Genomic DNA, 18451 nt, shown 5'->3' with positions numbered 1-18451 from the left:
TCCTCTTCTGTGTGATACTGACTGCAGAGCCCTGTATCTAATCCTCTCCTGTGTGATACTGTGTGCTGAGCTGTGTATCTAATCCTCTCCTGTGTGATACTGTGTGCTGAGCCGTGTATCTAATCCTATCCTGTGTGATACTGTCTGCTGAGCCGTGTATCTAATCCTCTCCTGTGTGATACTGTCTGCTGAGCCGTGTATCTAATCCTCTCCTGTGTGATACTGTGTGTTGAGCCGTGTATCTAATCCTCTCCTGTGTGATACTGTGTGTTGAGCCGTGTATCTAATCCTCTCCAGTGTGATACTGACTGCTGAGCCGTGTATCTAATCCTCTTCAGTGTGATACTGACTGCTGAGCCGTGTATCTAATCCTATCCTGTGTGATACTGACTGCTGAGCCGTGTATCTAATCCTATCCTGTGTGATACTGACTGCTGAGCCGAGTATCTAATCCTATCCTGTGTGATACTGTCTGCTGAGCTGTGTATCTAATCCTATCCTGTGTGATACTGACTGCTGAGCCAGTGTCTAATCTTCTGTGTTCTACAGACTGCTGATCCGTGTATCTAATCCTATCCTGTGTGATACTGACTGCTGAGCCATGTATCTAATCCTATCCCGTGTGATACTGCTCTCCTGAAATACTCTATGCTGCTGTCACCCTGCTCCTCCACCATATATCTCCCTCTGTGCCCCCCATAGACCAGCACTCTGCTCTCCTGAAATACTCTGTGCTGCTGTCACCCTGCTCCACCATATATCTCCCTCTGTGCCCCCCATAGACCAGTACACTGCTCTCCTGAAATACTCTGTGCTGCTGTCACCCTGCTCCTCCGCCATATATCTCCCTCTGTGCCCCCCATAGACCAGTACACTGCTCTCCTGAAATACTCTGTGCTGCTGTGACCCTGCTCCTCCGCCATATATCTCCCTCTGTGACCTCCCCCATAGACCAGCACACTGCTCTCCTGAAATACTATGTGCTGCTGTCACCCTACTCCCAGAATCCTTGCTGCCTGCCACCCTCGGTGACCGAAGACCCCATTCCCCTCCTCAGATCCCGTCCTGGTGATGTGTGAAAGGGAGACGACAGGGGCCTGATATATGGTGGAAGGAGCAGGGTGACAGCAGCACAGAGTATTTCAGGAGAGCAGTGTGCTGGTCTATGGGGGGGGCACCCTGTTCGGTGCCAGGGATTGTACATAGAGCGCTGTGTTTTATACACATGGATGGACCGTCTGCTTGTCTGCTCCACAGAAATCCAGGAAACATTTCTGCTGATTGATGACCTGTCCTGATCCAGACTTTGCATGCAAAGGCAGTCAGTAACTTTGCAGGCCCCATCAAAATGGCTGCTCACTGTGTTCCTAGATGTCATCCTCTCTATTCTCTTAGCAAACACCCAGAAGGGGAGGAGAGCAGTGACATCACACCTAGAAGGGGAGGAGAGGAGTGACATCACACCCATGTCGGCAGATTCCGCCCATAATTACTGCAGGGCAGTAATGTGAGCTAGTTGTACACTAGGTTTTTGTGCCAAATTTCAGTAGCTGCTCCCCCTAGTGTTAAGTGGAAATGCCAAACTTTTTAAAATTATTTTTCATATTTTACAAAATTAAAAACATGATATTTTTTAAGAAAATGTAAACATTAATTCTTCACATTTTTTCAATTGCGGAAAAAAGAAAATTTTTGGATGGCACCTTCCCTTTAAACTTCTGCACTTTCGCCTAGGAACATTTGGCTCTTCTCCTGGTATCCTAAACCCTTCACGACCGATGACGTATATTTATGGCATGCCCGTCTTTGATGTGGGCTCACACACTGAGCCTGGATATTTCCATGCAGTGGGTGATAAATCCAGGAGTGGTGACGGGTTTCTATGATACTGTTCCTCTCCTGGGTTTGGCTTACAGATACTGAGGTAAAATACTGACCAAATACTGAGGTAAAATACTGACCGGATACTGAGGTAAAATACTGACCGGATACTGAGGTAAAATACTGACCAAAACGTGTTGGAGTTCCGGGGTGCACCCCGTCCAATGGCGGATCTTAATAGGGGCGGATGGGGCGGTCGCCCCGGGCCCAAGGTTTTTTGGGGCCCCAGGGCAGTGGCGTATCCAGGGGGGGCAGGCAGCAGGGGGGCGCAGTCGAGCCGCCCGGCCGCCTAATGCAGCGGTCCGCAGTATGCCAGTATCTCCCTCCCCTCCCCCCCCCCGGCGGCTGTGTTCTGCCGCTACCAGTCCTGGGAGTCGGCGGTTCTCTGTGTCGGCTGTCAAGCTGACAGCCGACGCAGAGAAGGAGGCCGCGCCGACTCCCAGGCAGCAATTGTACTTGGCGTCTATAGACGCCAGTACAATTGAAGCTCTGACCGCCGGGTCAGAGCGACGTCAGCAGCGTGATCAGGTCATGTGATCACGCTGCTGACGTCACTCCCGGCGCCCAGAGCGAACGCTGGTGGTAAGTGTGCTCCTCTGTGGAGCTGAAGAACCACCGAAGATGGGGATGGGGGTTAATGAGTGGAGAGGGGGGTTAATGTGGGGGTTAATGAGTGGAGATGGGGGTTAATGAGTGGAGATGGGGGTTAATGAGTGGAGATGGGGGTTAATGTGGGGGTGGGGGTTAATGAGTGGAGATGGGGGTTAATGAGTGGAGATGGGGGTTAATGAGTGGAGAGGAGGGGTAATGTGGGGGTGGGGGTTAATGAGTGGAGATGGGGTTAATGAGTGGAGAGGGGGGTTAATGAGTGGAGATGGGGGTTAATGAGTGGAGAGGGGGGTTAATGAGTGGAGATGGGGGTTAATGAGTGGAGATGGGGATTAATGTGCGGGGGTTAATGAGTGGAGATGGGATTAATGTGGGGATGGGGGTTAATGAGTGGGGGGGTTAATGAGTGGAGATGGGGGTTAATGTGTGGGGGTTAATGAGTGGAGATGGGATTAATGTGGGGATGGGGGTTAATGAGTGGGGGGGTTAATGAGCGGAGATGGGGGTTAATGTGTGGAGATGGGGGTTAATGAGTGGAGATGGGATTAATGTGGGGGGTTAATGTGGGGATTGGGGTTAATGAGTGGAGATGGGGGTTAATGAGTGGAGATGGGGGTTAATGAGTGGAGATGGGGGATTAATGAGTGGAGATGGGGGTTAATGTGTGGAGGGGTTAATGAGTGGGGATGGGGGTTAATGTGTGGGGGGGATTTGGAGTGGGGGTACATAATGTGTGGGGGGATTTGGAGTGGGGGTACATAATGTGTGGGGGGATTTGGAGTGGGGGTACATAATGTGTGGGGGGATTTGGAGTGGGGGTACATAATGTGTGGGGGGATTTGGGAGTAGGGACGAGGGGTTATTGAGTGGGGATGGGGGGTACTTAATGTGTGTGGGGGATTGGGGATGGGGGGGATTTGGAGTGGGGATGGTATTTAATGTATGTGGGGAGATTTGAGGACACAAAATGAAGAGTATGTATGAGGAAACAGTATGGGGGATGGGTGCAGACAGTAAGGGGTGCGAATGGGTGAATGTATGTGGACACAGTATGGGGAGTCGGGGATATGTGTGAGCAGACAGTATAGAGAGTGAGGGGGTAAATATATGAGGAGACAGTATGAGGGAGGGGAATAGTGTGAGGAGACAGTATATTGCAGATATTTGTATTTAGGGGCATTATAATGACACTTCTATCTTTAAGGGCATCGTGTGGGGATTTGCTGCAGAAGACCGGAGAAGATGGAAGTCTACAGAGACGAGATGTGGATGAGAAAACTCATCATGGGGTCTGGACAAGAAGAAGAAAAGGAGACTGACTGCAGAGATGACGTCATCTATAAGGTACCTGGATGTAAATATTGTGATACTGACTAATTCTCATGTTTTTTATTTATGTCAGGAGCATTACAGGGGTTGTCCAGGTCTGTGCTGAGTCTGCAGTCATTCTATGTGACTGCAGACTTTTGAATTCTCACAGTGCGCACTGAATGCTGTCAGGATTCTCTCGTGCTGGTAATTTACATACATGTGGTCACATGCTGACTAGACATGTGTGGCCTCACTCAATGAAAGTGAACGGAGCGAGGCCGGGCACGTCTAGTTGGAATGTGGCCAGAAGTATACAAATCACATACTTGTGCTGACATGACTGTATATCGGCAAGGGAGAATCCTAAATGTGTGCAGTGCATTCGTTGTGAGAATTCAGAAGCTGCAATGTCAGAATTCAGCTCTGTAGGTTCCAGTAGTCATCACACGGACACCTCACTTGACACGCTGTCAATTCCCGCACGGGGACCGCAGCGCTCAGGTGGGAAGGGGGGTACAGGGGCCCAGGTTTTATGAACAGCCCTGGGCCCATAGTCCACTTAATCCGCCACTGACCCCGTCACCACCGCCGGTCCCGGCTCTGTTGCTAGGCACATGCAGGCCTCATTAGTGAGGACGCGCTCACAATGCCTGCGCTGGAGTTTCCTTCAGTCCTGCCGCCGCGTCTCACATTACTCCTCCTGTCCAGGTTGTGGGGAGCCGTCGCACTCGGCCCCGCCCCCCGGCCATGTGATGCGCTGACGTCACGGTGACATCACAGACTCTTTCTCTGCATGGGAACTAGACACCACCCTGCCGCCGCTGCTATTGGTCGGAGCCTGGGCGAGCAGCAGACACACAGCGCAGCCCGAGTTCACTCTGCTGCAGCGTAAACGTGACTTCCAGCCTCCGCTTGTCCCTTTTCTCCTCATTATTTATGCCCCCCTTCCCCGGTTGTGTCGCCCCCTCCAGGCCGAGCTCCCCAGGGGACGTTGCTGTGCAACATGTAGCTGCGGAGCCGGCGCCACTGCCATGGTCCTCTAGCACCGGAGCCTGTGACTACGAGCCACAAAGAAGCCGCCGCTGCAGCAGCCCGGGGCGTCGTTGTCTGTGATCGCCGTGGCCGCTATGGTGATCGCGGCGGAGTAGCTTGTCGTGTGCACAAAGGATTGCTCGCAAGGTGAAGCTGGTGAGCGCCGGATTAGCAGCTGCCCGTCAGGATCGCCAGCATTTGCCCCTTTAATTCATGAGGCCATTGCGGTGTTGTGCCGACCCGATCTGGATCTCAGAATGAGCAAGGAAAGGCCCAAGAGGAACATCATTCAGAAGAAATATGTAAGTGGGGCGCTTCTCGCGTGTTATTGTTGTGCGTGGCACCTTTCCAGGCGACGGACCTTTAAATGGCGAGGCAGTAACCCTCGCCTCCCCGGTGCCTGCGCTGACCTCAGATGACACGCTCGCGGAGAGCCGTGCTCGGGCTGCATGGAGGCGGACAAGTTCTCGGCATGCTCGGGTTTCCCTTTGTGTTTGGGGGTCACCAGTTGCCCTCTGTGGCGCCCCGATGTGCCGCGCACCGGCAGGTCTGGGCCGCGGAGCCGCATTGCGGAGGGCAGGCTAGACCCGTGGTGGCCGGGGGCTGCCTTTGTTAGGATGGGGTGAGCTGGGGGCTCTTTAATTAAAGCCAAGTTGCAGAGCTGCCTGTGCCCCCTCCTCTCTGGGCTGGAAGAACTCGTGCCACCCTACAAGGAATCGTGTCGCAGAGATTCTGCCTGGCAACATCTCAACTCCCCCAAATGGTCAGGGGGCGGTGTCTGCTGAGCCAGGAAGGGGGCGCTAGGAGGTCTGTGCACGGCATGTGCTGAGCAGCAGATCGGCCCCTTCCGTCCCTCTGCTCGTCGGGCTGCTGGCCCCCTCACATCTGTAGCCGGAGGAGAGCAACAGGTCCTGCCGTGACGTCACTGCTGCCTGCCGAGCCCTCCGCAGCTGTAGGTGCCGCTCTGACGTCACGAGTTCTTTGAAAGGGGCAGAGGAGGACATGGATGTGAGCAGGCACGTCATGGTAGGGGCTGAACCGCCTGCTGCAGCCCTCTGGGGGGGGTGAGGATGGGTGGTACGTGGGTGACGTCACTGGGGCTGTGATGACATTACATGACAGGTAGGAGAGCCAGAGCAGAACCTAGAGCCCGGCAGTCCTTGCAGAGAGAGGGGAGCCTAGAGCCCGGCAGTCCTTGCAGAGAGAGGGGAGCCTAGAGCCCGGCAGTCCTTGCAGAGAGAGGGGAGCCTAGAGCCCGGCAGTCCTTGCAGAGAGAGGGGAGCCTAGAGCCCGGCAGTCCTTGCAGAGAGAGGGGAGCCTAGAGCCCGGCAGTCCTTGCGGCGAGAGGGGAGCCTAGAGCCCGGCAGTCCTTGCGGCGAGAGGGGAGCCTAGAGCCCGGCAGTCCTTGCGGCGAGAGGGGAGCCTAGAGCCCGGCAGTCCTTGCAGAGAGAGGGGAGCCTAGAGCCCGGCAGTCCTTGCAGAGAGAGGGGAGCCTAGAGCCCGGCAGTCCTTGCAGAGAGAGGGGAGCCTAGAGCCCGGCAGTCCTTGCAGAGAGAGGGGAGCCTAGAGCCCGGCAGTCCTTGCGGCGAGAGGGGAGCCTAGAGCCCGGCAGTCCTTGCGGCGAGAGGGGAGCCTAGAGCCCGGCAGTCCTTGCGGCGAGAGGGGAGCCTAGAGCCCGGCAGTCCTTGCGGCGAGAGGGGAGCCTAGAGCCCGGCAGTCCTTGCGGCGAGAGGGGAGCCTAGAGCCCGGCAGTCCTTGAGGCGAGAGGGGAGCCTAGAGCCCGGCAGTCCTTGCGGCGAGAGGGGAGCCTAGAGCCCGGCAGTCCTTGCGGCGAGAGGGGAGCCTAGAGCCCGGCAGTCCTTGCGGCGAGAGGGGAGCCTAGAGCCCGGCAGTCCTTGCGGCGAGAGGGGAGCCTAGAGCCCGGCAGTCCTTGCGGCGAGAGGGGAGCCTAGAGCCCGGCAGTCCTTGCGGCGAGAGGGGAGCCTAGAGCCCGGCAGTCCTTGCGGCGAGAGGGGAGCCTAGAGCCCGGCAGTGAGGGGAGCCTAGAGCCCGGCAGTGAGGGGAGCCTAGAGCCCGGCAGTCCTGGCAGAGAGGGGAGCCTAGAGCCCGGCAGTCCTTATAGAGAATATGATGACTATAGCCAAAACACTGAGAAAAAGGACCATCACAGCCAATGCTAGGGCAACCACAGGTCCCAGCTCATCCCCATTGCTAGTACTAAAGGTCCCAACCATGGGAGGAATGTGTCCCACTTCTCCAAGGGATATCAAAAGTAGCCAGTGCTTGTTAGGGCTGTTGGCCACCTTCCAGGTTACATTTTATGGAACCGGCCTGTCTGGTTTGGAGAAGACTGCCATTGTTTTACAAGGGGCTGTAGAGGCTAACCATGTACTATGATCACCAGAAATGACACCTGGTATCCATTACGTATGGTTTTCCCGTGGCACAGTCCTTCATGCAGTGCTTGTGATAAGATTACACCATACGCTGCTACGCAGAATTTTCCAGTGCATGTGTGACGTTGTAAGCAGCAGGCCCTTCCTTTTCTCTAGAAGGGTGTAGAAGATCCTACTATATCGCCATCACAGTGGGGGATCTGAGAACGGCCAGATGTCTCCCCTTGGTTGGAGGCATCTCACCTATTCTATCATATTTTACACTTATTCATGTTTATAATGTTAATGTATAATATGTATGTGACCGCACGTATTTAGTAGTGCCCATTTCCCTGGAAAGGACTATAAATAAATATTTTAGGATAAGCCTTGTATTCACTGGTGCTATTTGAGGGGCATCCAAGAGTTTCTAGGCTTTGTACTGGTAAGGTGCCAGGATCGTGGACTGAATTTACTCCAGAGCTGTGGTTTATTAACCATTTTGGAATGGCGTGTGGTTACATTAGCCACACGTTCACCGTGGTAAATATGTACTGTACACGCTGACATGGAGGAATTGCAGGCTGACTTTACCCAGCCACAGATATTCATGTACAACAGAATGCTAATAACCTGGCATCTACAAGCCAGGCCACTAGATTTTGTGGAATAATGGAAATCCCAGTATAAAAAGATCATATCAATCAGATTCCAGAAGGGACCGTGTGATTAAATTTAATGGTGGAAGGGAAGTCACTGGTCCTGCTAAATTTTTGTAGCTAGTGAATGTGGAAACCTTAATGTTTTTTATCCTAAAACTACAAATTATTTGCCATAATTGGCCATGGGAGTTATCTGTTTATGAGAACATCCCTGGGGTCTAGGGCAGTGAAGGGTTGATGTCAGTGTCATTGGGCGCCTCGTGCAAAGAAGGGGTTAATGTTTGCATCTCTGATGGTCAAGGATAGTGAATCGGTTAATGTCAGCATCCTTGGTAGTATAGGGCAGAAATAAGGGTAAATGTGTCACCCCTGGTATCCAGTGGCTTGCACATCCTTTCAAGCTCCACTGTCCTCTCTGTAGCAGGAAGCTCCTTCTCCCTCAGGCAGATTGTGCTCATGTCACCCGCTCTCTCTTACAGACTGCTCCACATGGTCCCCCCCACAGAATGCTATCTATGACCCATTTTTCACATACTACTCCACATAGCCTGCCACCTTTTTCACAGATGACCTGCTTTTTAACAGGCTGCTACCTATTTCGTCTTGTGTACATACAACTCCCACCCAGCCCACAGCCTGCATCTTGCCCTATACACTGTGTTCCAAATTATTATGCAAAAAATATTTCCTCATATTTTCTCTAAATTACCTATATGAATTTCAGTCATTATTTTCCAGTCATCTAATATTCTAGTATAATTGCAATGTTTTTGAGCAAACTGCCTATGAAAACAGTATATTTTTAAAAATTAGAAACTCAAAATGCATGTTCCAAATTATTATGCACAGCAGAGTTTTCAACCTTTTTATTTTTATTTTGAACAAAAAAATGATCAATTGTGAAATTATAAGCATTATCAGCTTATTACAAAATGAAATCAAACAGTTTTCAAGTCAAAACTTTATTCCAGGTGATGTTACATTTGCACATAGGACCCCTTGTTTGAAAGAAGCTTCTGAACTCTCTCGTCCACTGAATTTGTCAGTTTTTGGATGGTTTGTGCTTCAATTGTTTTGCATGTGGACAGAAAACCCTCCCAGAGCTGTTGCTTAGATGTGAACTGCCTCCCGCCATCATAGACACTCCTTTTGATGATTCTCCAGAGGTTCTCAATGGGGTTGAGGTCAGGGAAGATGGTGGCCACACCATAAGTTTGTCCTCTTTTATGCCCATAGCAGCCAGAGATGCAGATGTGTTATTTGCAGCATGAGATGGTGCATTATCTTGCATGAAAATGATCTTGCTGCGGAAAGCACGGTTCTTCCTCTTGAACCATGGCAGGAAGTGCTGTTTTAGAAACTCCACATAGATTATGGAGTTCATCTTTGCCCCTTCAGGGATCCTAAAGGGGTCGACAATCTCTCTCCCCATGATTCCAGCCCAAAACATTACTCCACCTCCTCCTTGTTGGCGCCTTAGCCGTGTTTTGATGGGGTGTCCATCAACCAGCCATCCTCCACTCCATCCATCTGGACCATCGAGCGTTGCACGGCACTCATCGGTGAACAAAACAGTTTGGAAGTCAGTCTTCATGTATCGTTTGACCCACTGGAGCAGTTTCTGCTTGTGTGCAGTGGATAGAGGTGGTCGACAGGATGGCTTACGCACCGCTGCAAACCTCTGAAGGACCCTGCATCTTGTTGTTCGGGGGACGATGGAGGCACCAGCAGCTTCAAAAACTTGTCTGCTGCTATGACAAGGCATTTTTGCAGCTGCTCTTTTAACCTGACGCAATTGCCTGTTGGAAAGAGTCCTCAATTTTTCCTTATCAGCACGCACACGTGTGTGCTGGGAATCAGCTACATACTTCTTGATTGTGCGATGATCACGATGAAGTGTCTTGGCAATGTTGATTGTAGTCATGCCTTGACCTAAATACTCCACAATTTGTTGCTTCTCAGCATCCGACACATCCTTTTTCTTTCCCATTTTGGCAAAAAATGTAGGCTGCTTAAAAATGTGGAACAGCCTTCTTAAGTAGTCTTGCCTTTATTTGGACACACCTGCCAAACTAATTTGCACAGGTATCTGCAATTGCTTTCAGTGATATAAAGAGCCCTGACACACATCACCATCAATGAGTTTAAATGACAAACAAAAAAATTCTAACCTTATCACGCCTAAACTTTTTGCATAATAATTTGGAACACAGTTTAATCAGGACAGAGTGCCCCTTATAACCCTCTCCAAATGGCAAACTGCTCACCTGCCTGTCACATACTCCTTCACATGTACCTCCATTTCTCTCCATCATGTGATTCCATGCAAGGAGCAGGACGCTGCTTCATATTTTTTTTTTTTTTTTATCCTCCCTTCACTGACTATAGACATAAAGGTAAAGAAGAGAGAGAACTGTGCAGGTGCTGGAAGGCTGCACAGTTGTCTCTATGATCGGGCATATCTCTCACTGCTGTGACTGGAGAACTGGCAGCACGTGATGAATTCTCTATTCGCTTCTGCAGAAGTTCTGAAAATGAGGTGTCTTGGATATGCTATAAATGTATGAGATGGGAGTAGCCCTTTTAGAGAAGAGCTCGGTGTATATGCATTGGAGACTGGTGAGTTTTTCAACTGCAAGATCTTGGAACTTAAAAGGAATTGTTACTCTGCTGGGACAGCCAACTGTCCATTGATATTTTTGCCATGTGCATGAATGGGGTATGGCCAAATCGGGCAACTGAATGTTTCAATCATTCCTCGATGCACAATCCTATCCACTTGGGGCAAGTATCAATAGACACCCTAACGACCATAATTTTACCCCACGTCCTGTATATTTACTGTGTCTGCGTTCGTTGTACTAAGCGAGGATGACTGCATGAATTGCACTGTTTGGCCAGATGTATCGTACTGTGGATAGTGAAAACTGCTGCTCTCATCAGAGGAACTTGCTAGAGGATACAAGTTTTCATTAGAAGTTGTGTGAACAGCTTTCCATTTATTTTAATAAAAGTATTAGGTGCTCCACAGTGAGAGGCAATGTTTGTAGTGGCTCCCGATTCCTGTTTATCGATGGTGGGCTAGGTTTCCATGAGATCTATACACCAACAAGCTGGAGATGTAGCAACAACAACCACAAAATAAAACAAAAAGTGACTAGCACACAAACGTTGAGACAAGTCTTCTATCTAAATATTTCTTAATTTCAGATCTTAACGTCAGCGATTTGATGAATTCATTGTGAATATTTGCTGATACTGCAGGTAAACGTATGGTTAGATACTCTACAGAGCAATCCTAGAATTCTCTGTACACTGTGATTTTCCTGCAGTTTGCCTTCCCTGGTGTTACCTGCCTCCTGCTTTCTAATGAATAAATTTTACCAATCCTTCCAGCCTTCTCCTCCTGTGCTTTACTTCCAAGATCACGTCCTAAACAGTTTCTCTATTCATCGGTGGCTTGTCACCTTGTTGCTCAGTTCTCCTTACAAAGGAATGTCTTTTCTGTCCTGATTTGTATTGTTTCTGCTGTGGTATTTTACATTGTTTTGCTTTTGTGCAGGCTAGTCGTTTTCTTCGAGTGTGTTCATTTTGTGCAGAAAGAAAGCAGCATAGCAACCATGTCTGTTAATTCTTCCAGCTGTTCCATTATTCATTTTGCTGCTACCATCCCCCATTCACTTGCTCTCCTAGGCCTCTCGCACTTGCACCTGTTTTATACTATGCCAGACGTCGTGCACTTTGGTGCAGTCGTTTCTCTGGAAACATCTGGATCCCAAATTCTTGTTTGGGTCACCTATTTTTTTTCCTTTTTTTTTTTTTTTTTTTTTTTTTCCTCTCCGTGGAAAGTAAATGCTTAATAGCACATTTATAATAATTTTTTTGGGCTGCACGAGTCACCTCTCAATTTTCTCGTCATCTATAAAAGTGGAGCACAGCCAAAAATCGTAAATTTTTGGATAAATGAGGCTTTGTACTCTAGTTTCTTATTTTAGTCCAGATTCACTTATCGATGTTTTGCAGCTGGTCTCTTGAACCAAAATCAGTAACCTCACAGGCTTATTTAAAATTGTCAAATTTATTCCAGGAGACCGGCGTCTGGTCCATGCTTCAGTGTGTGCTCGGAACATGAAATACGGATGTGTGAATTCAGCCTTAAGCCAAACGTCTCTCTATAGAGTCAATAATTTACAGAAACTTGTTGAATTGTATAGCACTGGCCTTCTTTTTTATGTATTGTCTTTTTGGGGGGTGTTAGGCTTGTGTTAATGAAATCTTAATCGACTTGCTAAGCGCAAGGGTTCTTCTAAAATAATTAACTGAGACATACTCAGCCATACCATCCAAACCCCTCTAGATCTAGCACGGTCCACTCAGGTAGTCTTTGCAGTGAAGACATTGCGTCTCGTCATTCGGTCACATGACAACTGAGGCCTGTGATTGGCTGCAGTCATTCTGGGAACATGAATGGTCACTACAGCCAGTCACAGGCCTCAGTGGTTAGGTGACCTAACAATGGGACTTCACTGCTTCTAGTCCCGATATAGACTACGGAAGCTGTCTGCACTGGATCCACTGGGGTAAGATAGAGTGAGCATGGCTCGGTGTATTATTTTACAAGAATCTCGGAATTGGCAACTTTTATTAACGTGTTGGGCCCCCACTTTGGCACATCAATTTTTAGTAAAAGCAATACTCTTCTGTTGCTATATTTTGAGGAATACTTGTCCGTCCAGTTATGCCTGTTATTGGTCTAAGTGCATTTCAACAATTGCTCGTATCACTAAAAATCACAAGGAAATGTCACGTGCAATATCTGTTGTTGGGCAGTGCTACCCTAAAAAGTCTTTATCTCCAGCACTCCATTGAAACACATGGTCATACATTGTAACGCCTGAAGCCATTAGTCTAGACACGAACAGGTATGCTTCTAGAAAGAACCAAATGACAGTCATTAACAACTTGTAATTCACTTCAAACACAACTGCTTTACCGTGGTCTTTGTAGTAAAGGCTGGCTATTCCGCAAAGCTTGGTTACCCGAAATTCCATGTTTCCAAACCCATTGGGATTGCAGTTTTTGTTGCCTGAAAGTTGATGGAACCAGCAATCAAACCACAAATCTACTTTTAAAGGGGTTGGTCACTTGTATATTAACTAATTGGTTGGGGGGGACATGATTGTGGCGCTTACTAATCTATATGTATTACCTGTTCTGCTGCGTTCCTCTCACACTGTACAGTTCTTCTATATACAAAATGGCTTCTGATGGAGGAGCATGGGACCAGACCTGTCCATCAGCCTCTGACAATTGAAAAACACTTCCCATGGGAAAGCTGTTTCAGTTGGAGGAGATGGCACTAACAAGTGCAGGAGGCGAACCTGTTAATATATCACTAAAGTGTTACAAAATCATATCCAAGACACATCTTTTAAAATTGAGGGAAAATGTCCAACAAGTTCAACCTAAACCTCAAAGTGGCTGCTAGGAATCAGGAGATTTTGTGAATGCTCTGCATTTTTGTCTATAAGTTGGCAACATCGATGCATATTTATAAACGTTGACATTTCACAAGTTTCTTGGTAAGAAGTGGGCTAAATTTATTATGAGGTGCATGATTCTAAATAGATTTGGCCCCATCACAAAATCTATACCCTGCCGTAGCTTTAAAGAAGTTATCTACTGCTTGGACAACCCCACTCTTGGCCCCAATAAAATAAAAAGCAGCTGATCTCTGACTTCCTCTTCATGTTCAGTTTGTCCGAAGGTGGGGGCAGGGACGCCAGCGCTGATTGGGCGCCGGTGTCAATTGTTGCAACACCGCACTAGAGCCCTGGGAGAGAGAATGCTGGCACAGGAGGTGAGTATAAGCTTTTTTTGTTTTATTGGGGCCAAGTGTGGGGTATGAGAAGGGGTTGTCCTAGTAGTGGATGTCCCCTTTAAGCCAAAAGATGCATCTTTCTGTCTTACAGTTGGCCTGGCAAGTCATGACATCGCATGAGGCCTAGTGACTTTGGTCATGGGGCCATGAATGTGTCAGATGCCCAGGAGATACTGGGCTGGAGATTCCAGCCACAGAAGTGAAGTCTGACTCTTAACAGAGGAGCGGACCAGAGGTCTGAACTGGGAACCGTAACTCTATTTTGCTCATCTCTAGAAGCTATTCTTTTCTGTGGTCTTGGGTTTATTCTCTGTTTTTCTGTTGCCATCCTTATTGCACTGGCTGATCCTTCTGTTATTTGTCGCAATGACTGCTTATAATCCCTGTCAAGATTCATTTTGGCACCAAAACTTGTTTTGATTTTATTTGGCAAAGTATCGGTAGCTTTCCATTATAGCTACTATCACACATAAATGAAAACCTTCACATGAAGAACTGTTTGATGGCTGATAATAATTTTTTTGTTTGCGGTTACAACTATTAGTTTCTATGCCATTTCATTAGTCTATGGGTGACGGCTGGTCAAAGATATGATGAGCTCAGATACAATTATAGCCTATGGATGCTGGATACCAGTGTCAGTAGTTCGTCACAGATTCCATGTTATGGCCTTTGTAAAGATTTGTCATTCATGGTCCATTGAGAATGCAGAAAAGTAGCTGTAGACCCTGTGTGGTTGGTTGAGTTTTGTTTTTTGTCTGTTCCTAAAATGCAGTTGTTTGTTTGTTTGTTTTTTTTTCTCTCCCCCTTTTAATAAAATTTAATTCTGGTTTTAAAAAGAATAAAAATAAATGTTCTTCATAGCAGACTTGAGAATGCAAATATTCAGATGGACTATGCAAGCTTTTCTGGCTCTTCAATCTATTGGACAGATGTTTAATATTCTTGATAATTGTTTTTGCCACTTTTCTGTCTCCTTTTGGTGCTGGATACTTCTAACTTTGTGTTTTCTTTGTCTTCTGTCGTAAAGAACCTGTTACGTTGTGGTAATTGCCTTTTGCATACATTTCTAATCATGCTAACATTTCTCTGTATTAATCATGGCCTCCTGAAATCTTGTCTTTAGTGACAGGGGTTTTAGCTTCTGTGTGGTTTCACAAGTTTCTAAAATGCTCATTAGGGTCAACTTTTAAGGTCTTCTAAAGAAATGGCTACTAATGTAATGCAGGATATTTGAAGGGGGAGGGTGCAAGTCCTGCGGTTGACAATGATAGTCTTACGATATTGTGAAAAACCGTTCTCTGTAAGGGTCCAGCTGGGTTGCAAGCTTAATTCATTGCTCCATGGTGGGATCACCACAGCTGCTGGAAGGCCTTTAGAGATGCAAAAAAGCTGTCAGTGTTTGTTCATCAGCGACACATGTGAAGGGGCCAAGTTTAGGAACCTATGGTGGGGTGCTGCACATAAACTGGAAACATAATTGAAGACATCATTTGTGGTCCTTATGGCTTCTTTGTCCCTTCTAGACCTTGGCCTTCTCTCTCGTCGTATAGAGGTAGAAGAAAAATGGTTCTCGATTACATATTAGAAATCTATTAGTTAGAGGTGTAAGTATACTTTTTTAATAAAGTTTTGTTATGTTTTGCTTTACCTGAAAGAAACCTCTAAGCCAAATTTTTCTCCTGATACAGTGTGAACATTTTAGATTAGCTCCCGTATTTCATACAGAGCTATATATTCCCCATATTTGTCCCATTTGCTCCATTACCTTATGCATAGTCAATATTCTTCCCTAAAAGCAATGTTTCTGTGGGAGAATGAAATTGGCGGTGTACAGTAACTCCATGCCAGTCCTGTTGTCACGCCATACATAAAGACCACTTTGTGCATGACCCCTTATGTTAAGTTTCACACTAGCGTTCGGCAGAGCTGCGGAGGGCTGTGTAATTCCTCTGTTAAGCCCCGCCCACTTCCGCACTTTTTCCTTCAGCTCTGCCTACGTCGGCATGCGTCCTGCGTACCCTATCTTTAACATTGGGTACGCAGGCCATGCGAATGTACGCGGATGCCTGCGCATGCGTCGTTTTGACGCTGCGCTGACCGCCACAAAATGCAACATGTTGCATTCGGCGCAGCGTCAAAACAACGCATGCGCAGGCATTTGCATACATTCGCGTGGCCTGCGTACCCAATGTTAAAGATAAGGTACGCAGGACGCATGACTACGTAGGCGGAACTGAAGGAAGAGGTGAGGCAGTGGGCGGGGCTTAACGGAGGAACTACGCAGCCTTCTGCAGCTCTGCCGAACGCTAGGGTGAAACTAGCCTTAGAGGTGAATAGTGATTGAGTATGTGACACTGCAAATAATGTATTTTAGAACATTATGGTATAAAAATAAGTGATATCCTGTTTGGTTCACTGTGTGATGTCTTGGCTGTAGAAGAGCAGAATTAATTGAATATCATCATGCTATGGGAAAATCCAAGGTTCCTGTGCAACTTAGGTGATATAGCTGCTTATTTATCTCTCACACTCCATTTACCAGACTCAGTCTAGACCTAGAGTGATCCAATAGACAATGTTCTAAAACCAAAAGCCCTTCCATACACATTAAACTAATGTCAGCCTAATGTGTAAGGGGGTGGTTGGAGTTAAGGCCCCGTCACACATAGCGAGATCGCGGAAACGTCACAGATTTTGTGACGCAACAGCAACCTCGCCAGCGATCTCGCTCCGTGTGACACATAGCGGCGACCAGCCACCCGGTGCGATATCGCTGATCGTGCTCGAATGTCCTGGGCCATTTTTTGATCGTTCATGTCCCACTGGCCAGCGTGCATCGCTGTGTTTGACACCATAGAATCATAGAATCGTAGAGTTGGAAGGGACCTCCTGGGCCATCTGGTCCAACCCCCTGCTCAAAGCAGGATTCGCTAAATCATCCCAGTCAGATGTCTGTCCAGCCTCTGTTTTGAAGACTTCCATTGAAGGAGAACTCACCACTTCTCGTGGCAGCCTGTTCCACTCATTGATCACTCTAACTGTCAAAAAGTTTTTTCTAATATCTAATCTGTGTCTCCTCCCATTCAGTTTCATCCCATTGCTTCTAGTCTTTCCTTGTGCAAATGAGAATAAAGTTGATCCTTCTACAATGTGACAGCCCTTTAGATATTTGTAGACAGCTATTAAGTCTCCTCTCAGTCTTCTCTTTTGCAAACTAAACATTCCCAAATCCTGCAATCTTTCCTCATAAGACAGGGTTTGCAGACCGGTCACCATTCTGGTCGCTCTTTTCTGAACTTGCTCCAGTTTGTTGATGTCTTTTTTAAAATGTGGTGCCCAAAACTGGACACAATATTCCAGATAAGGTCTGACCAAAGAGGAGTAGAGGGAAATAATGACTTCACGTGATCTAGACTGTATGCTTCTGTTAATACATCCTAGAATTGCATTTGCCTTTTTTGCTGCTGCATCACACTGTTGACTCATATTCAGTCTGTGATCTATTAGTATACCCAAGTCTTTTTCACATGTGCTGTCACTTAGCCCTATTCCTCCCATTCTATATATGCTTTTTCCATTTTTATTGCCCAGATGTAGTACTTTGCATTTCTCCCTGTTAAAAACCATTCTGTTTGTTGCTGCCCACTTCTCCAGTTTATTTAAATCTTTTTGAATCCTCTCTCTCTCTTCTCTAGTATTAGCTATCCCTCCTAGCTTTGTGTCATCAGCAAATTTAATCAGTTTACCCTCAATGCCTTCATCTAAATCGTTGATAAAGATGTTGAACAATACAGGGCCCAGGACAGAGCCCTGTGGTACCCCACTTGAGACATTCTTCCAACTGGATGTGCAGCCATTTACGACCACTCTTTGGGTCCGATCACTAAGCCAGTTATGAATCCACCTAACAGTTGCCTTGTCCATTCCATACTTAATCATTTTTTCATTAAGGATTGTATGAGAGACTTTGTCAAATGCTTTGCTGAAGTAAAGATATACTATATCTACAGCATTTCCTTGATCCACCCAATCAGTGATACCGTCATAGAAGGAAATTAAGTTAGTCTGACATGACTTATTAGTTACAAACCCATGCTGACTCTGTTTAATCACTTCATTCTTATCCAGGTATTGACATACATGTTGTTTAATAATTTGTTCAAAGATCTTTCCTGGTATAGAAGTCAGACTCACCGGCCTATAGTTACCTGGGTCCACCTTCTTCCCCTTTTTGAAGATAGGAACAACATTTGCTCTTCTCCAGTCTTCTGGCACTTCTCCTGTTCTCCAAGAATTTTCAAAGATTATAGAGAGGGGTTCAAAAATTTCTTCTGCTATCTCCTTCAGTACTCTGGGGTGTAATTCATCTGGACCTGGAGACTTGAATTCATTTAGGCTAGCTAAGTGTTTCCTCACTATCTTTCTGTTTATAGATATCCTGGATTCTTCTATTCCCTTAATAGGACAGTGAATAACAGTTGATGTTACATTTCCTTTCTGAGAGAAAACAGATGCAAAATAGGAATTTAAAAGTTCAGCCTTCTCAACATCCTGTCTTACCATTTCATCATTTTCATCCTGTAAAAATCCTATAGCATCTTTGACTTTTCTTTTACTTTTGACATATCCCCAAAATCCTTTATTATTGCTTTTGACATCTCTTGCAAGCCTCAATTCATTTTCAGCTTTAGCTAATC

General features: G+C 47.0%; 1 protein-coding gene across 1 annotated transcript in view; it reads left to right on the top strand.

The window, feature by feature from the left end:
* The first annotated feature begins 4579 nt into the window (after nucleotides 1-4579).
* JARID2 (jumonji and AT-rich interaction domain containing 2) overlaps nucleotides 4580-18451 on the top strand; it is a 192560-nt gene continuing 178688 nt past the window's right edge. Inside the window, exon 1 of the mRNA XM_073589950.1 lies at nucleotides 4580-5135. Coding sequence (XP_073446051.1) covers nucleotides 5091-5135 — 45 coding nt within the window. The 5' untranslated portion in view covers nucleotides 4580-5090. The remainder of the gene's footprint in view (nucleotides 5136-18451) is intronic.

Source organism: Dendrobates tinctorius, unplaced genomic scaffold, assembly GCF_039654945.1.
Source record: "Dendrobates tinctorius isolate UK_male_01 unplaced genomic scaffold, ASM3965494v1 ptg000115l, whole genome shotgun sequence".
In the NCBI taxonomy this organism is placed as follows: domain Eukaryota; kingdom Metazoa; phylum Chordata; class Amphibia; order Anura; family Dendrobatidae; genus Dendrobates; species Dendrobates tinctorius.
This window is presented reverse-complemented; position numbering and strand designations above follow the sequence as displayed.